At 42.0% G+C, this 21,252-nt stretch overlaps 1 protein-coding gene across 2 annotated transcripts in view; it reads left to right on the forward strand.

Moving 5' to 3' along the window:
* Window positions 1–21,252, forward strand: part of KCNH8 (potassium voltage-gated channel subfamily H member 8) — a 356,652-nt gene that overhangs the window by 294,160 nt on the left and 41,240 nt on the right. For both annotated transcript variants that reach the window (XM_008170570.3, XM_065583465.1), the window contains one exon: window positions 2,386–2,600. In XM_008170570.3, coding sequence (XP_008168792.2) covers window positions 2,386–2,600 — 215 coding nt within the window. The remainder of the gene's footprint in view (window positions 1–2,385; window positions 2,601–21,252) is intronic.

The following is a 21,252-nucleotide window of genomic DNA, read 5'->3' on the forward strand; positions in this document are numbered from 1 at the left end:
AGCTTAAATATAACAAAAGGTCAAGAGTTGCCCAGAGTGGAATTAAGGTATCATTAATGCTTCAATTTTTAGGAATTTCTGAAAACATTAATCAAAACATTTCACAATAGAGACAACAACAAAGGCTTAGAGGATTTCTCCATGAAATTAATGAAATCATAATTAGAAAACAGAGTTATAACAGTGTGGATGAAAGTTTCATCACAGTGAATGGGAACTTCCTCAATTAAGTCTGATTAACACTAATAGCAGATGCATACATCAAACCTATATTGCCCTAATGAGAATATACTCTGTTGATGTGAAGTAATCCAGGAGACAAATTCATCATTAAAACAGTGGATTATTGTCTGGTCTAATTTATAAATTATGTTTTATAATGTTATAATTTATACTCTACTTGTAATTCCAATAGAGTGGTCTTCAAGTTTGATACATTTTCATTAGCAATACAATACAGTTAATACAACATTAGATAATTTAATACAGTATAGCTATTTATTTTGGTTCCTCTTGATATTATCAGTTTATAATCATGAATATGGGGTCTTTAAGTAAAGAAATATATTTTAATGCTGAAATGACATGCTATTTAAATATACGTATTAGATTTATGTTTTAAAAGGTTAGCCAGAAATGTTTGGGGAGAAAAAATCATTCCATCAACCAAATGAATTTGTGAATAAGGCTGCAATGACAGAGAGATATTATCAAACAGATGTCTCCACGTAAATCCACACAAGCAATTCTGTTCTCCAATCAGAAAAGAGAAGAGCTGCTTAGACTGACTTATATGATGACATCTGTTTAAATGGCAAATGTTGGTCTACCCTGCACTTGCTCATTTTATTTTTTTGATAGTTGTGTCTTCCGCATTCTGTCTACAATGTTTGCTCTTGAAAAGGAATATACAGTAATCTTGTAAGATAAATTGTATTTTTTTTCCCAGCTGGTATTATATTTAAAAGTCCTAAACTATGAGATCTAGTCCAGATGGTTTATAGATTCATCATACTAAAATGTTCACACACCTGAGGAATTTCCTCAGTATATTTGAAAGCAGTTTTGGTAAATTCCGAATAGCTTTTTAACTAGTGCCCTTGTTTATATAGCTGACACTGGAACACCTTGCCTGCCTTCTCAGGAATATAACCAGGAAAATCTAGTCTAAAAAGCTGGTGATATCAGTCACAAAGTCAACATATCATTTTGCTTAGTTTTATATTGCTTTTGATTGAGTTGCCATTAGAACATAATGCAGTGAAATCATAGCAAAATATTTGTATTGGTGTGGTGTTGTATCTATTATGTTTACCATTCTGATCATAAACACAATTGGTCCTGATTACCATTTACACTAAGGGCACTTTATTCCATTCTTAAAATACATTTAGGCCCTTTTATGCTGTCGGAGCTGTGTAACATAATCTTATGTAAATATGGATCAGTCCCTACTGGGTTTACTGTAGGCACTTGTGAAAACAGAACCTTGTAACATCTGGATCTTTACAGTGAAGATGCAGTAGCAATAGAAAGCAAAACTGATCTGCTTTAAGCAACTTCTAGTGGATTGTTGTTGTTTTTTTTAACTCTTAAGTTAAGCATTCCAGTGCAATATCCATTTGGAATTACCAACTGAATGGAATTTCAGCTTTGAAATACTGTCTTTTACTTATATGTACAAATATTTCTGAACATTTCACCATAAAATTTCCATGCTCTCAGGATCAGTTGTGCCCTTTAATACATGTGCGACTCAAAGGCAGTTGTGCCTATATCTGAAGGTATAACGGCTTGAGAATCAATTTTGGTTTTTTTTATTGACGGGAATTTTGTTCAACTGGATCCCCTGTTTTGCAACAATACACTGGTAAGGTATACAATGACACATAGCCACCATACATGGCAAATCATTCACCGTGCAGATTTTAAGTAAAAAATATATATATTTAAAAGAGCCCTTCCTTAGAGCCATCTTTTTGATTATAAATACTTTTGTCAGTTTTCCTCCTTTCTGACAGAGGGTCTGTGAATGAGCCTCTACTTTTGCAGACACAAAATTGCACCTGTCACTAATTGCTGGTGAAAACACTTATATTTGTATAGCTAATTACTATATTGCTCCCTTCAAGATGGTAGTTACACATCTGGAGATTAGCATTTGTACCTTCCACCAATTGTAGGTGCAGAAGTAATATTGCACCTGCAAAAACCGAGAAAGCTTTTAAATATCAGATCATGGATGTCTTTAAAATGTTAGGAATGAAATTGTGCAGTAGCAGCAGCAGACTTTATATTTTAGCAGTTAACATTAAATGGACCTTTAAGTTTCAAAGGAGAGTCAAGTATTTATTCTTTTGAAATAACTTTCCTATTTTCCTTTAGGTAAAGGAGATTTAATTGGAGCAAACCTCTCAATTAAGGACCAAGTTATTAAAACAAATGCAGATGTTAAAGCTCTAACCTACTGTGACCTCCAATGCATTATCCTCAAAGGACTCTTTGAAGTGCTCGATCTTTACCCGGAGTATGCTCACAAATTTGTGGAAGACATTCAGCATGATCTCACATACAATCTGCGAGAAGGCCATGAAAGTGATGTAAGTACGTTAAGCTATCTGCAGTGTCCATTAGCTTTAAGGATGATTCTTGTACTTAGGTGGTTTAGATTATCGCAGTAAAATAAGGCTTTATTGTTCATTTTAAAATGACTACTCATTATGCTTGACATGATAATTCAGTCGTTAACCACATGAATTATTGATTGGGTAATCCCAACATGACCTCTTTTTCTCACTTGTCTATGTGAAAACATTATTTATGAATGATTCCTTTTGAGTGGATTTTGTCCTCCTGTGCTTATATTTAACAACTATTTGCTTTCATATAAAATATGTATCCAAAGATGTACTAGAGTTACAGCTCCTGTAGATCCTGAAATGCCAGGTTAATGAATATTAACTTCATAGCTCACTGAATTCTCCATTTCACATTAAAAATTTTCAGTGCTACCTGGGCTTGAAATGAGCTCTTATATGAACAACTGTTTTTCAAAGCAGTACAGATAAATATATTTTGCTGTTTAATCCAGGACTTCATAGGTATGTGACTGTGCAGAAAATCAGTATGTTGTACAACCTGTGCTTGCAAGGAAGAAGCCCTGAATAGGATATTGCTAAGGACCACAAAATGGACTGACCAAAACACTTTATAGTTTGCCACACAATTTCAGTTATACTAACAGTTTAATAATTAAAACATTTGGAGACAACTCTCCTTTTGTGATTCAACATATAAATGTATAAAATCTCCTAGGTAAGGGGAAGTGTTTATCTGAGTCTAAGTAACCACAAGACCAAGTATACTAGTTAGAAAATAGTGATGGCCAACGTTCAAGAGGTTAAAAGGTTTGGTTCACATAAGCTTTGATAAGTTTAGGTGTTTATCTGAATTTCTCTGATTTTGTGAAGCTTCACAGTGACTCCATGGAATGAAGCCTTGGATCATCTAAAGCACGTGATCTGGATCTTAGTCCAAACGTTTCCATAGCTATCTGCATGAACTATACTCTGTGGGGAAACAGATTCATCCACCCAATCCCATAGCAGCTCTCAGGCATGTGGACTGTGGCCAGCTACTGCATAGTACAGGGGAAAAAGGGGATGTGGCCTACTGCTCAACTATTTCATGGGGCCAGGAACCAATGGATGCACAGTGCATGGACCCAAACAGCATCATGTCGTCATCCTGCCCATATCCACTGCCGCATGTTCCTGCACAGAAAGTCACTGTGGAGCTCAATTCTGCAGCGTGTTAGCCTGTGCACGGCATAGCCTGTATTAAGACAGCTTTATGCCCTAAAGCAAGGGAATTTGGACCAGGGTGTGTCTCTGTCAATGCTGACTGTCAATGTTGTATTTTGGCTATATTTAAACTTAATATCTCGGCATGCCCTAGATCTTGTGTCCTAGAATACATTGTGCTCTCCCATCCCTGCAGCAGCTGGGAAGCCCCAGAACTCATTGGGACTAAGATAGCAACTGAGCCAGCATATATGGCCAAACCTTTGTTGCAAACGGTAGAAGAATGTTAGCTAAATGAAGCCAACAGGCCTCTCGGGGGTTGGGGAGGAGTTTGAGATACCATCTCAATCTAGAAAAGGGAATTGGTTCACTTCAAGATTGTGGCTGAAATTTGGGCTTTCCTCTTCTGTCTTGCATAGGTTCACACATCCCTATGTAAAAAATGTTTAACAGTTTTCATTATACTGGCAAGTTTGTAAATTATCATACATATTGTATCCATATAAACCTATTAAAACCCTATAAAATTAGGCACAATCCCTTTCTCTTTTGAGGTGATAGGGTGGTAGACAGGCTCTTCTCTCCATCCCTGTCCCCACCTGGCTCCCACTGAAGGCCAGCACACTCTCTCTCTCACCCCCTTCTGGGTGATGTTTCCCTCAATATACTCAGAGAGAGTGTCCAAGAGCAATGCTTATAGGAATGATATCACAGCCTCAACCAATTGGTGTTTTCTATGCTACAATGTCATTGCAAGAGTAATGCTTTTGATGATGGGATTCAAAGCATTGTAGGATGTATCAAGAAGGGTTTTTTTCTGTCTTCCTGAATAAATAGTCTTTTTCAAGCAGGTTTAAAATTTAATGATACCTCTAGAACTTCATGGGAAATTTTAGTTTTGTAGGATTTTCTCCTCCTTAGTTTAGAGGATCATTTATTTATTTGAACCAGTCACTTTTTTTTTGTTACCTTATTCTTTTCTCTTTCTCTCTCTCTCTTCCCCTACGTTTTACATGACGGAAAATTTGGTACTCATGAAAACTGAGTGTGAATTTGAGGCTCATGAAAGTGGATCAATAGCAGTAAGAGCCAGGCATACTGCAGGCAAGAGTACCCTGACTTTTCCCATGATGACTTGCCAGTGTATCTCAGTCCTGACAGACAACATATGCACCATTCACGAAGCACACCTGGAGAAAACTCTACCAATTCTCTCAGATGACTGAACTTACTTTTACTTATAACTAGACTTGTGTGATTTTTTTTTAGCATAGTAAATTTGCCATAAATGTATTTTTCAGGGCACTGAAACTATTTGGGAATTTGGGTTAAATTTGGCAAAGACTTTCAACTGGGAAAAAATCAGGATGGTTTTTTTTTCCCCCAACATTTTCAGAATAAACCGTTTTGACACATCCTTTCAAAATGACATTTTGCAAATGAAATGTCAATTTGAAACAACATTTGTTTAGAAAATGTCCATTCGAAACAACTTTTGAAATGTTTCATTCACTCGAACAAAAAATTTCTTTTTTGCCATTTTGATAAGGAAAAACCAAAACAAATTCAGTTCCGGTTTGCAAGGAACCAGTTTTTTTTCTGGTTTGGCCACTGAAAAATCTATTCGTTATTCTGCTCTATTCTTAATTAGTTTGATCTCCTAAGGAATTAGACTTCTGGGGACATCTTTCAGTCTGTATCAGGAAGCCAGGTGGGATGGATCCCAAGAGGAGGGGATGGGTGGTGATGGTCGGGGACTCCCTCCTAAGGGGGATGGAGTCATCCATCTGCCGTCCAGACTGAGAAACTCGAGAAGTGTGCTGCTTGCCTGAAGTCAGAATTCAGGATGTGACGGAGTGTCTGCCGAGACTGATCAAGCCCTCGGACCGCTACCCCTTCCTACTTCTCCATGTGGGCACCAATGATACTGCCAAGAATGAACTTGAGTGGGTCAATGCAGACTACGTGGCTCTGGGAAGAAGGATAAAGGAGTTTGAGGCACAAATCGTGTTCTTGTCCATCCTCCCTGTTGAAGGAAAAGGCCCAGGTAGGGACCCTCAAATTGTGGAGGTAAATGTGTGGTTGCGCAGGTGGTGTTGGAGAGAGGGCTTTGCAGTCTTCGACCAGGTGATGGTATTCCAGGAAGAAGATTGCTAGGAAGAGATGGGATCCACCTAATGAAGAGAGGGAAGAGCATCTTCGCAGACAGGCTTGCTAACCTAGAGAGGAGGGCTTTAAACTAGGCTCGCCGGGGAATGGAAACCTAAGCCCAGAGGTAAGTGGGATACCGGGAGGAAACACAAGGAGGCGGGTTCAACAGGGGAGGCCTCCTGATTCATACTGAAAAAGTAGGACAATCAGCTAGTTATCTTAGGTGCCTATACACGAACGCAGGAACAAGCAGAAAGAATTGGAAGTCCTGGCACAGTCAAGGAACTATGATGTGATTAGGTATCAGAGGGGTAGCCGGGTTAGTCTGGATCTGTAAAAAGCAACAAAGAGTCCTGTGGCACCTTAAAGACTAACAGATGTATTGGAGCTTAAGCTTTCGTGTGTCTGACGAAGTGGGCATTCACCCACGAAAGCTTATGCTCCAATACATCTGTTAGTCTTTAAGATGCCAAAGGACTCTTTGTTGCTTTTATGATGTGATTGGAATAACAGAGACTTGGTGGAATAACTCACATGACTGGAGCACTGTCATGGATGGGTATAAACTGTTCAGGAAGGACAGGCAGGGGAGAAAAGGTGGAGGAGTTGCACTGTATGTAAGAGAGCAGTATGATTGCTCAGAGCTCCAGTCTGAAACTGGAGAAAAGCGTGTTGAGAGTCTTTGGGTTAAGTTTAGAGGCAAGAGCAACAAGGGTGGTGTCGTGGTGGGCATCTGCTATAGACCACCAGATCAGGAGGATGAGGTAGATGAGGAAACAGAAGTTTCCAGGTTACAGGCCCTGGTTCTCATGGGGGACTTCAATCACCCTGACATCTGCTGGAAGAGCAATACAGCAGTGCACAGACAATGCAGGAAATTTTTGGAGTGTGTTGGGGTCAACTTCCTGGTACAAGTGCTAGAGGAGCCAACTAGGGGCCATGCCCCTCTTGAACTACTGCTCACAAACAGGGAATTATTGTTAGGGGAAGTAGAAGTGGGTGGCAACCTAGGCAGCAGTGACCATGAGATGGATGAGTTCAGGATCGTGAAAAAGGAAGAAAGGAGAGCAGCAGAATAAGGATCCTGGACTTCAGAAAAGCAGACTTTGACTCACTCTGGGAATTGATGGGCAGGATCCGCTGGGAGCCTTATATGAGGGGGAAAGCAGTCCAGGAGAGCTGGCTCTATTTTAAAGAAGCCTTATTGAGGGCGCAGGAACAAACAATCCCGATGTGCAGAAAGAATAGCAAATATGACAGGCGACCAGCTTGGCTTAACAGAGAAATTTTCTGTGAACTTAAACATAAAAAGGAAGCTTACAAGAAGTGGAAATTTGGACAGATGACTAGGGAGAAATATAAAAATATTGCTTGAGCATGCAGGGGTGTAATCAGGAAGGCCAAAGCACAATTGGAGTTGCAGCTAGCAAGGGATGTGAAGGGTAACAAGGAGGATTTCTACAGGTATGTTAGCAACAAGAAGGTGGTCAGGGAAAGTGTGGGACCCTTCCTTAATGGGGGAGGCAACTTAGTGACAGATGATGTGGAAAAAGCTGAAATACTCAATGCTTTTTTGCCTCTGTCTTCACAGACAAGGTCAGTTCCCACACTGCTGCACTGGGCAGCATATTATGGGGAGGAGGTGAGCAGCCCTCAGTGGTGAAAGAACAGGTTAAGGACTGTTTAGAAAAGCTGGACATACACAAGTCCATGGGGCCAGACGCGCTGCATCTGAGGGTGCTGAGGGCGTTGGCTGATGTGATTGCAGCGCCATTGGCCGTTATCTTTGAAAACTCATGGCGATTGGGGGAGGTCCTGGACGATTGGAAAAAGGTAAATATAGTGCCCGTCTTTAAAAAAGGGAAGAAGTAGAATCCGGGGAACTATAGACCGGTCAGCTTCACCTCAGTCCCAGGAAATATCATGGAGCAGGTCTTCAAGGAATCCATTTTGAAGCATTTGGAGGAGAGGAAGGTGATCAGGAACAGTCAATATGGATTCACCAAGGGCAAGTCATGCCTGACCAACCTGATTGCCTTCTATGATGAGATAACTGGCTCTGTGGATATGGGGAAAGTGGTGGACGTGATATACTTTGACTTTAGCAAAGCTTTTGATACAGTCTCCCACAGTATCCTTGCCAGCAAGTTAGAGAAGTATGGATGAGATTAATGGACTATTAGGTGGATAGAAAGCTGGCTAGATTGTCGGGCTCAATGGGTAGTGATTAATGGCTTGATGTCTAGTTGGCAGCTGGTATCAAGTGGAGTGCCCCAGGGGCCAGTTTTGTTCAACATCTTCATTAATGATCTGGATGATGGGATGGATTGCACCCTCAAGTTCACAGGTGACATTAAGCTGGGGGGAGAGGTAGATACGCTGGAGGGTAGGGATAGGGTCCAGAGTGACCTAGACAAATTGGAGGACTGGGCCTAAAGAAATCGATGAGGTTCAACAAGGACAAGTGCAAAGTCCTGCACTTAGGACGGAAAAATCCCATGCACTGCTACATGCTGGGGACCGACTAGCTAAGCGGCAGTTCTGCAGAAAAGGACCTGCGGATTACAGGGAACAAGAAGCTGGATAGGAGTCAACAGTGTGCCCTTGTTGCCAAGAAGGCTAATGGCATATTGGGCTGTATTAGTAGGAGTGTTGCCAGCAGATGGAGGGAAGTGATTATTCGCCTTTATTCAGCACTGGTCAGGCCACATCTGGAGTACTGCATCCAGTTTTGGGCCCCCCACTACAGAAAGGATGTGGACAAATTGGAGAGAGTCCAGCGGAGGGAAAATGATGAGGGGGCTGGGGCACATGACTTATGAGGAGAGGCTGAGGGAACTGGGCTTATTTAGTCTGCAGAAGAGAAGAGTGTGGGAGGATTTGATAGCAGCCTTCAACTACCTGAAGGGGGGGCGGGGTTCCAAAGATGGAGCTAGACTGTTCTCAGTGGTGGCAGATGACAGAACAAGGAGCAATGGTCTCAAGTTGTAGTGGGGCGGGTCTAGGTTGGATATTAGGAAAAATTATTTCACTAGGAGGGTGGTGAAGCACTGGAATGGGTTAGCTAGGGAGGTGGTGGAATCTCCATTCTTAGAGGTTTTTAAGGCCCGGCTTGACAAAGCCCTTACTGGGATTATTTAGTTGGGGTTGGTCCTGCTTTGAGCAGGGGGTTGGACTAGATGATCTCCTGAGGTCTCTTCCAACCCTAATTTTCTATGATTCTATGGATCTGGAGAAAATCCTAGTCAGATGCTCTTCAGTGAGGCAGAGAGAACGTAGCATTATGGTAATTCTTTTTATTTAGAATTAGAAGAAAGTGACTCTCCTTGTCATGTAACAGTGATAAAAAATTTTGAGACAAAGCAGCACCAGTATGATCCTATAAATGATTCAAACTGCAAGGAGATATTTTAATTATGCTTAAGTTTTGTGTAGTGCAGTAGGTACCATGGAAAACTTCTTACCCTCTGACTGTGCACAATATGTTAATCTAAAGGGAGTCATCTAAATTTGGATCCACATCTCCTGCAATAGAAAGGTGCATTAAACCAGTACCTTGGAGACTACAGGATGTAGATATTTTTTTGGATGTAACTATGAGCTGTGATAATCAATAGGGAGTGCTGCCAGAAAACTTTTAAAATTAGCCAGGAGTAATTCCCAAGAAATGTTCGCTTATCGGAAGCTAATTTGCTTTAAAAAAAAGGCTTGATATACTGTAAATATTTAGATAAGCAGTGTCAAACCAATTGCAGTCTTGAATCTCATGTGGAAATTGATAAGAATGGGCAAAATATTTTGCAACACTGAAGATAAATCAGTGATCACTCTGACTTCATAATAATTCTGTGCTTTCAGCAAATTATACTAGAGTAAATAAGCTTTCCAGGGTTACTTTTACTCATCCAATGTTGCTGTTGCTGTCCACCTGTTTTTCTTGCATCCAATATCAGATGTAGCAAGAGAGAGCAGTTGAGAACTCTGGAGCACTCTCAGTGCACATAGAAGAAAATTTGGTTTCAAAGAGTGCCTTTAATACTCAAGGCTGAATGATGTTCTCTCAGAAAATCTGAGGCTAGGGAGTACCAGCAAATTGTCCAAATGACCAGTCAGACTTTTAGCTGGCTCGATTTAGGTACCATACCTCCCATCTCGCTAGTGGGATACATAAGGGCAAACCCTTGCCCTTGTACGCAGCCCCATTGACTTCAGTGGGATTCCACAAAGGTATAAGCAGTTTGCAGGGTTGTGGTCCAAGTGAGGAGTTTGCATGAGCCTCCCTCTACGATGGAATGGACTAGACCAGGGGTTGGCAACCTTTCAGAAGTGGTGTGCCAAGTCTTCATTTATTCACTCTAATTTAAGGTTTTGAGTGCCAGTAATACATTTTAATGTTTTTAGAAGGTCTCTTTCTATAAGTCTATAATATAGAACTAAACTCTTGTTGTATGATAAGTAAAAAAGGTTTTTAAAATGTTTAAGAACCTTCATTTAAAATTAAATTAAAATGCAGAGCCCCTGGACTGGTGGCCAGGACCTGGGCAGTGAGAGTGCCACTGAAAATCAGCTCACATGCCGCCTTCGGCACACGTGCCATAGATTGCCTACCCCTGGACTAGACTACCAAGTAGTGAGTATCTATTAGAGAAGACCAATAAACAGGAAAGATAAATTTGTCCTGTTCATGGTATTCTGTAGACTGAGTTTTCTATGTTAGGTTTGTTTGGCCAGTCTCATGTCAGTGCTGTATTTTTATCCTGTGTAAAACTTCTATATAATTTTAACTGTATTCTTTATCATTCCAAATTTCCCAAGTGCTGCTTTTGACCCTGGCAAAGAGGGGTGTATGTGTATGTGCTTTTGTTTATAAGTTTTTATCATTACAAATAGGCCAAATCCAATCTTCACTTTTACATGTGAAGCCCTTTGGTGTGATTGCTGAAACTAAGGGCTGAATTTGGTCTGGTAAGTGGAGAGCTGTTTTAATGCATCTCATAACTATTTTATTGTTAATGAAGCTTAACTGGCCTGGCTTTATCACATAATTCCATATATCTACATACAACTGAAATCATGAACTAAGGGAATTATTTATTTATTCCTTAACCTAGTGAGGAGGGCTTTAAACTAAGTTCACCGGGGGAAGGAGACCAAAGCCCTGAGGTAAGTGGGGAAATGGGATACCGGGAGGAAGCACGAGCAGGAGAGGGCAAGAGGGGAGGACTCCTGTCTCAGACTGAGAAAGCGGGATGATCAGCGAGTTATCTTAAGTGCCTATACACAAATGCAAGAAGCCTGGGAAACAAGCAGGGAGAACTGCAAGTCCTGGCACAGTCAGGGAACTATGATGTGATTGGAATAACAGAGACTTGGTGGGATAACTTGCATGACTGGAGTACTGTCATGGATGGATATAAAATGTTCAGGAAGGACAGGCAGGGCAGAAAAGGTGGGGGAGTTGCATTGTATGTAAGAGAGGAGTATGACTGCTCAGAGCTCCTGTATGAAACTGCAGAAAAACCTGAGAGTCTCTGGATTAAGTTTAGAAGTGTGAGCAACAAGGGTGATGTCGTGGTGGGAGTCTGCTATAGACCACCAGACCAGGGGGATGAGGTGGACGGGGCTTTAGGCAACTAACAGAAGTTACTAGATCACAGGCCCTGGTTCTCATGGGAGACTTTAATCACCCTGATATCCGCTGGGAGAGCAATACAGCGGTGCACAGACAATCCAGGAAGTTTTTGGAAAGTGTAGGGGACAATTTCCTGGTGCAAGTGCTGGAGGAACCAACTAGGGGCAGAGCTCTTCTAGACCTGCTGCTCACAAACCGGGAAGAATTAGTAGGGGAAGCAAAAGTGGATGGGAACCTGGGCAGCAGTGACCATGAGATGGTCGAGTTCAGGATCGTGAAAAAGGAAGAAAGGAGAGCAGCAGAATACGGACCCTGGACTTCAGAAAAGCAGACTTTGACTCCCTCAGGGAACTGATGGGCAGGATTCCCTGGGAGAATAACATGAGGGGGAAAGGAGTCCAGGAAAGCTGGCTGTATTTTAAAGAATCCTTATTGAGGTTGCAGGAAAAAAACATCCCAATGTGTAGAAAGAATAGTAAATATGGCAGGCGACCAGCTTGGCTTAACAGTGAAATCCTTGCTGATCTTAAACGCAAAAAAGAAGCTTACAAGAAGTGCAAGACTGGACAAATGACCAGGGAGGAGTATAAAAATATTGCTCGGGCATGCAGGAGTGAAATCAGGAAGGCCAAATCACACTTAGAGTTGCAGCTAGCAAGAGATGTTAAGAGTAACAAGAAGGGTTTCTTCAGGTATGTTAGCAACAAGAAGAAAGTCAAGGAAAGTGTGGGCCCCTTATTGAATGAGGGAGGCAACCTACTGACAGGATGTGGAAAAAGCTAATGTACTCAATGCTTTTTTTGCCTCTGTCTTCACGAACAAGGTCAGCTCCCAGACTGCTGCACTGGGCAGCACAGCATGGGGAGGAGGTGATCAGGCCTCTGTGGAGAAAGAAGTGGTTCGGGACTATTTAGAAAAACTGGACGAGCACAAGTCCATGGGGCCGGATGTGCTGCATCCGAGGGTGCTAAAGGAGTTGGCGGATGTGATTGCAGAGCCATTGGCCATCATCTTTGAAAACTCATTGCAATCGGGGGAGGTCCCGGATGACTGGAAAAAGGCTAATGTAATGCCCATCTTTAAAAAAGGGAAGGAGGATCCGGGGAACTACAGGCCAGTCAGCCTCACCTCAGTCCCTGGAAAAGTCATGGAGCAGGTCCTCAAAGAATCAATTCTTAAGCACTTAGAGGAGAGGAAAGTGATCAGGAACAGTCAGCATGGATTCACCAAGGGCAAGTCATGCCTGACTAACCTAATTGCCTTCTGTGAGGAGATAACTGGGTTTGTGGATGAGTGGAAAGCAGTGGATGTGTTATTCCTTGACTTTAGCAAAGCTTTTGATACGGTCTCCCACAGTATTCTTGCCAGCAAGTTAAAGAAGTACGGGCTGGATGAATGGACTATAAGGTGGATAGAAAGCTGGCTAGATTGTCGGGCTCAATGGGTAATGATCAATGGCTCCATGTCTAGTTGGCAGCCGGTTTCAAGCGGAGTGCCCCAAGGGTCGGTCCTGGGACCGGTTTTGTTCAATAACTTCATTAATGATCTGGAGGATGGAGTGGACTGGACTCTCAGTAAGTTTGCAGGTGACACTAAATTGGGAGGAGTGGTAGATACGCTGGAGGGTAGGGATAGGATACAGAGGGACCTAGACAAATTAGAGGATTGGACCAAAAGAAACCTGATGAGGTTCAACAAGGACAAGTGCAGAGTCCTGCACTTAGGACGGAAGAAATCCATTCACTGTTACAGACTAGGGACCGAATGGCTAGGCAGCAGTTCTGCAGAAAAGGACCTAGGGGTTACAGTGGACGAGAAGCTGGATATGAGTCGACAATGTGCCCTTGTTGCCTAGAAGGCTAACGGCATATTGGGCTGTATAAGTAGGGGCATTGCCAGCAGATCAAGAGACGTGATCATTCCCCTCTATTTGACATTGGTGAGGCCTCATCTGGAGTACTGTGTCCAGTTTTGGGCCCCACACTACAAGAAGGATGTGGAAAAATTGGAAAGAGTCCAGCAGAGGGCAACAAAAATGATTAGAAGGCTGGAAAACATGACTTATGAGGAGAGGCTGAGTGAACTGGGATTGTTTAGTCTGCAGAAGAGAAGAATGAGGGGGGATTTGATAGCTGCTTTCAACTACCTGAAAGGGGGTTCCAAAGAGGATGGATCTAGACTGTTCTCAGTGATACCTGACAGAACAAGGAGTAATGTTCTCAAGTTGCAGTGCGGGAGGTTTAGGTTGGATATTAGAAAAAACTTTTTCACTAGGAGGGTGGTGAAGCACTGGAATGGGTTATCTAGGGAGGTGGTGGACTCTCCTTCCTTAGAGGTTTATAAGGTCAGGCTTGACAAAGCCCTGGCTGGGATGATTTAGTTGGGAATTGGTCCTGCTTTGAGCAGGGGGTTGGACTAGATGACCTCCCGAGGTCCCATCCAACCCTGATATTCTATGATTCTATGCTTCTATGAAAACCTGCCCTATTAAATTTGGTTAAAAATGACTTTAGGCAAGATTTCCAAAAGGGACTGGTGATTTTGGGTGCCTTGGTTTTTATCTGAGACACTTTAAGTAGGTCTAATTTTCAGAGGATGGGTGATTGGCACTTTCAGAAAATCAGGCCGTTTTAAAGTCACTCTAGCCGGATAACCAAAAATTGGAGGCACCCAACAGCCCTAGTCTATTATGAAAATCTTGGTCTTTTTACCTGTCAGAACTATCCTCCATGTATTATAATATATGTGGCAGACAGTTTTATGGACAAAATAACTCTTAATCCATGACAGAGATTTTCATGATTTTAGGATATTTAGAATGGGGAACAATAAAGCTAACCCCCCACCCCTCCTCCTGTACCCTCACAGAACCACATGAAAATATAATTAAGAAAAGAGGATGGCTAAGATAAAAACAAAAAATAATCTGAAAACCAAGTGTACCAACCAGCATGAAATAAAATTTAGCTAAGAAATTTCTACAACACCCTTTTCCCTCAAGGAGCTGGTGCTAATGACCAAGAGATTATTTCCTTCTACGGAAGATAAAAGAGCAGTCATTGAGGAAGCAGCAGAGGATTATCTCTGAGAAATGAAAGATGTATAATAGGATTTCCCAGGCTATCAAGTAAAAACTGCAGCCTTCCCATTATAGAAGGGCTGAAAACGTAGCTTGAACAATCCAGGAAGAAAATCCAAAGAAACTCCTAAATACAAGAAATAGAAACCACAATGCTATCTCAACCTCTAAGGAGAGAAGAGAGAAATGGAGAGCTATGGAAATGGGGAGATAAAGGCCTCAATGGGTTCTGCCAATATTGCTAGAAACAGCAATCCTCAAGTGGCTTGCGATGTTATCAGAACCCAGCGTGTCCTAGCAGGGTTATTGTGTTGTGTTCTTGTATTCTTGGCAAAGCAAGATTTTAACTAAAAAAGTGTCTTTACAAAAATGGTATATATTCTGCCCCTCTGTTTTCTTTGCTAGATTAGTAGATATTTGCTAGTAAAAGAGAAACTTGTAAATGTTTTTAAGCATATTTAATCATTTTAAGGCAGCTAGGAACTCATTGGTTAGAGGGAATTGTGACATTAGCTATAAATCAGGGCATCAGTCACTTCAGTTAATTTGATTTTAGCCATGAAATAATTTGTTACTTGACAGAGATTTTCTGTGTCTTTTATGTACTGTCCATAGACTTTATATAGAGTGGAATACTATCCAAGTCAGATACTTTGCCATTTCTCAAGCTTTAATGAAGTCCCAAAGGAAAATAAGAACCTGTTTGGAAAGCATGTGCTCTCTGTCTTTGATTCAGCCGGGCATTATCAATATGTGTCACATTGTGAAGGGAAAGATGGCTTGCTTGAGGACTTAGAAATCTATCTTTGCAGACAGGATATTTAATTAGTATGAATCCATTTCTTGTGTAGCACTAAAAATAGCATCCTGTCTTTCATGGAGAGCTTTTTCCTCAAGATTGGCAGAGTATACTATTTAAAACAAAAATTCTGGGTCTGTGAAAGAGAGGGAGGGATTGGGGCTGTACAGTGCTACCACAATATGCATGATACACAATGTAGGTTCAGAACAGAAAAGCAGTAGATTCCTTCTCTGTCAGGAGCATCACATCTCAGTGTAGTGAAGTTAGTGTTTGACAGTGGCATCAAGAAACCAGAATCTGAGAAGGAGTAAAACGGGGGATTTATGCAGAAAAGAAAAAAATATATAAGATGTGCACAACCGGTGCTTTTAGAAAGAACGCCTAATTCTCTGGTTTTTGAGAAACTGGCATCTTATTTGTAGGGCGTGTTAACCTTTAAAGGTTAGTTTTCCCACATGATCAAGTTCCGGTGGTATTCTTTTGTCATTAACTTCAACCTCCTGAAAATTTAAAAGCTCTTTCAGAATTGACAGTAATGGATGGGTGGGCAGGCATTTTATTTATCATGTAACCAAACATGGTCAAATTATTGTTCTTTAAAAATCAGTATGGCAAAGGATCTGCTTTACACTAGTGTTGTGTTCTTCCAACACAATTATCCACCATAGTAATTGAAGACTGTGCAGCTCTTCCCACTGTCTGATATTTCAGTTTCACTTCATAGGCTAGAATGATTGTCATCAGAGTCATTAGTGCTTCTGTTCACTTGATCTGCTGATCTCCCTGCCCGTGTGATCAATATGGAAGAAGTTAGATGGGATAACATTGTTTTTCTGGAAGAACTGAAAACATCCAAACCTACAGTTCAAAATAAAACTGCCTGTGAGCCACATCTCTGTAGTGTAAAGGAGATGTCTTATCTTGGAAATTAAAGCCTCTGAAGTCTCTCTTCTCGAACATTCTGGTCCAATCCAGCAAAGCACTTAAGCATGTATTTAAATTTAAGCACAAGTGGTACCTACTGGCCACCAATGCCTTATCCATATGCCCGGTGGCCTCCTTGGGATACTCCTCGTTCCTTGAGGTCTCACTCCGTGACCTGCTGTGGGGCAATCCCAACAGTGGCTCCCACTCCCAAACCATCTCAAGCAAGCAGCCACTGAACTCATTTGTCCTGGACCTCCAGGGCTGTTCTGACCAGATCCTGTGGTGCAAGAACGGGACCCATCATTGGTGCAGCGAACTGCCTCCTCGTCCTGCCCAATTGACTCGACTGTATTGGAATCTCCCTGTCCTTCAATGCCTGAATCCTTTAAGGCTTACCGGGACTTCCTAAGGTATATGGCTGCTACCTTGGGTATTCAGGCAGAATTCCTGCAGAAGAATACACATAAGCTGTTGGACATTCTCCAATTATCAGCTCCAGGGACAGAAGCCCTCCCACATAAAAGCCCTCCAGCAGATTCAGTCTCTACTAGTTCTGGAGGCTATAGAGGAGATCCCCAAGCAGCATCAGGGACAGCAGTTCTAGTCCCAGTATTTCCTGGTGCCCAAGCCCAAGGGAGAGATGGTGATCTTCTGGAGCCTGCGAAGGCCCTCTGGAATACTCCATCTTCATTGCCTCCCACATGAGTGTTCAGAGAAACAGTACTTCATTCCCATGTAGGGTATTGAGAACTTCTGCTCCCTTGTTGTTTTTGTGGATACAGACTAACACGGCTACCCCTCTGATACTTGCTACTCATAGCTTCATAGACTTTAAGGGTAGAAGGGACCATCACGATCATCTAGTCTGACCTCCAGCACATAGCAGGCCACAGAACCTCACCCACCCATTCCTGTTGCATCTTCAGTCTTCTGGTCTTGCGCTTCGTTCATTGAGAGTCCACCTGGTAGCGAGCATTTCATCCACCTATCCATGAGAAGTCAGCGTTTTCAAACCCCATGGTAGTGAGGTTCTTGAAAGGAGTCACTTGTTTCCCCCGCTGGATAAAGACCTGATTCCTTTGTGGGACTTTAATACTGTCTTAGTGGTTCTTATGGGGCATCCATTCAAGCTTCTAGAAACTTCTTCTCTCTTCCTTCTGTGTCAGAAAATGACTTTTCTTGTGGTGAAAACATCTGCAAAGACAGTGGGTGAGTTTCAGGCTTTGCTGTTGGAGCCCCCTTACATTCAGTTTTCTAAAGAGTTAGTAATCCTGTAGCCACATACTAAGTTTTTATCCAAAGTGGTTTTCCAGTTTCATTTGAACAAAGCTGTATGTTGATGAGTGTTCTTCCCTAAGCTGTATTCAAACCCAGAGGAACAGCGTCTTCACCGACTGGATGTCGGACGATATTTAGTTTTTTATCTAGATAGGACCAAACCTTTCCACTCCTCCTCTCATTTGTTTGTCTCATGTGCAGCCCAAATGAAGGGTCAAGCAGTCTCTTTCACAGACAATCTCCAGGTGGATAACTTTCTGTATCATGACAGCATATGACATAGCCCAGGCTACACCTTCTCAAAGGGTGCGAGCCCATTCCACAAGAGCCTAGGCAACGTCAACAGCGTTCCTAAGTGACATTCCTATATTGAACATTGGCAGGACTGCCACTTAGTCCTCAGTGCATAGTTTTACAAACCACTATGCCATTACAGCCGCTTCCAGATCAGATGTGGACTTTGGGAGCAGATGCAGTCTTTGTTTAAATAGACTCAGAGCCCTGCCACCTGTGAGTACTACTTCTAAATCACCTAAGTAGAATATATGGCTGCATCTACTCCAAGAAAAAACCTTTGCCTGCCTGTAACTATTGTTCTCCAAGATCTGATGCAGACATGTATTCCACGGCCCACCCTGTATCCCAGTGGTGGGCAAACTGTGGCCCACTGGGAGTTGCGGGCAGCTGTGCCTGTGGCAGGTCAATGCAAACACTGTCTCGCAGCCCACCAGCGGATTACCCTGATGGGCCATGTGCGACCCACGGGCTGCAGGTTGCCCACCACTGATCTATCCCCTCTGCATCAGTCTGTACCTCTGACGTTTAGTGTGAAGGAGCTGAGGAGGTCGGATAGACACCACCCTTATATGGCCGGGGAGGGGCTAGGGCCACAGGAGGTGAGAGCCATCCTATGGGTACTGCCACCCTCTGGCTCCAGTGTGCTGGGCGTGCACACACCTAAGTAGAATACACATCTGCATTGCATTTCAAAGAACAGTTACAGGTAGGTAACCATTTTTTCCAGATTAAATCTTCACCTTTCAGTCTATGTACATTTAGCGGCAGCATAGAATGGCTCACCATTGCTCTGATAAGAGATCCCAAGCAACTGATTGTGTGTGCCTTCTGCTTGCCAGATACAGTATTACCAGTCTCTCCTCTACACATCTTAGATGTGGGGTCTGTCCAAATCTGAACTTCCTGGTTGCTATCCTGTAATAATGAGCATGTACCAAAAACACCTTTTAAGTGTAAAAACACTTCAGTGAATTTGAATCAATAAACCCATAACCAGCATAACTCCTGTACTCGAATAGCACCCCTCAACAAAATGGGATTCCTCCAGCTATTCCTGAGTGCTCTGGCTCAATCCAGCAAAGCACTTAAGTGCAGTGAATAGTCCTGTTGGACTTCAACTTAAGCCTGTACTTCAGTACTGTGCTGGATCAGACTGAGAGCGCTCAGCATATGGCAATATCAAGCCCATAGCAAAGGTGGGTTTGGTAGGTTTTCTGGGAGCAAATTTCTTAGCTGCCTGTGTGCATGGCCTATTTAGCAGCTAGTGCTGCTGTGAAGTACTGCTCAGTGCTCTCTTGCATAGCTTTTTTTATAAGCCTTTTTCTGGTTTAATTTTTCTTGCACACTTCTGGGGCTGCCTGGCTCCTGTTTCCTGCTGAACGAGTCACCACCCACGCAACCACCCACGTAGCCTCCCTGTGCTTCTATTTAATGGCAAGCAACAGGGGTTGTTCTTCTATAAAACTGCATAACCATGTGAGCAAAATATAATTAGACAACAGTCTCTTTCAGGTGCTTTCTACGACATTTTCAATTTTAAACCAGAGAGAAACACTGTGAGAATAGCTTCTGTCCTACATTTCCTTGCAGAATATTTTATAGATGTCTCCTGTCTATTTAAGGCATCCATGCATCAACGAAACAAATTGTGATGAAGCCCCAGCCATGAATTTTTGGAACCACTTTTGGACAATTGATTCCACTACCATGGCTGCCCATAAACTCAATACTACTTCCTTCACATATGTGCAATCAACTCTTCCTCCCCATCCCCACTCCCACACACACACTTCAGCTTCCTCTGCCTGGTGAATACTCCCCTCACCAGGAATGGTGGAACGGGGAGATCTGGAGGAGCAGTTCTTCCCCACACACCAAGGAGGGAAAGGAGGGTCTCTCCCTCTGATTTTAGCAAAGCCATGGCAGCTGCTCTCCTTCATACTCCCCTATTCCTTTAACTCTGATTAAGGCCGACTTTCTTTCTACTTGGAATATTGGCTGGAGAGTTTAGTTAAAATCTCTCATGAGCATGATGCCCTGCAGCTTTGAAAACACTGCCTTGACCAACCCTCAGGTATCTATGCATCTATTGTGTTTCTAACGTCCATCACCTTGGTAAGTAGGTGCCACATAACATTGTGAAGAAACATAAAGTTCAGGAATGATGAAATGGATGCTTTTTCTCTGTCAGACATGGTATGCTATAGCAGATGCTCGTTGTTTGTTCTTTGGTTTTCATTCCTTGTATCTTTTCCTAAAGAGTATCATCCTGACACACCTCACTGTTGTGTGTTAGTTCCTGGGCACTGTAAACGCTTTTGGGGAAATAGTGACCTATTTTTCCTTTTTTCTTCTCTTCTTGATATAGCCATCAATACCGACATTCATCCCACCATGTTTCACTAAGCCCCATTAGATCATAATCTCCACTCTTTAGGATCATTTCCAATTCTTTTTACTTGTTTCCCAAGATCCTGGCATTTTACTGCATTTACACATTATTTTTAATAATGAGATGCCCTATCACAAGGGGTCCTGCAGTGACACCTTGAGGGACCAAAACAGAAGAAATCTGATGTCTTTAAAAATCATTTTAATCAAATTTAATTTGCGCACCACAAATACCAATATTCGTTAATCATAATTGTGCAGCTATTGTATGGTATCACTGCAGATCAGAAATAAGGTGGTTTGGGTACTTTAACTTCCAGATCTTAAGATGTTTGGATTTCTTTTCAATTTAATTCTGAATTTTCTGGATTATAATGCTTGTTTTGGGGATAATTGCAAAATACCTGTTGTGTCTTTTATCCTCAATTACTTGTATGTAACTTTAACTCCATCTGAATGTAGTTTTTTTTAAAATCTGGGATTATCTATACATAAAATAGGATCCCATGGTGCTACCCTTACTCCTGTGAGTAGCCCCATGGACTGCGTTTCCACAATTAGACCCATAATACTTTTTGATAAACAATCCTATACAAAGGCAAACTGTTTATTATTATTGTAATTACAATGTTGAGATTGAAGAAGTGACAATGCTTAACTACTAATTTTAGCTTTTGAATCATTTTGAAATCTCTCCATCCTCATTCACCTCACTTCCCAGGATTATTGCATTCTGCAGCAGATTATAAAGATTAACCAGAGGGTTACATGTAGAAAAATCCAGAGTCTAGAAAAGCAGCTTATCTATGTTTTTAAAATGTATACGAGAAGGGTATAAAACACAGTTTCACCCAGGAAAAACTCTTGGATTTCAGTGGAGTATTTGCCTAGG

Source organism: Chrysemys picta, chromosome 2 (assembly GCF_011386835.1).
Source record: "Chrysemys picta bellii isolate R12L10 chromosome 2, ASM1138683v2, whole genome shotgun sequence".
Classification (NCBI taxonomy): Eukaryota; Metazoa; Chordata; order Testudines; family Emydidae; genus Chrysemys; species Chrysemys picta.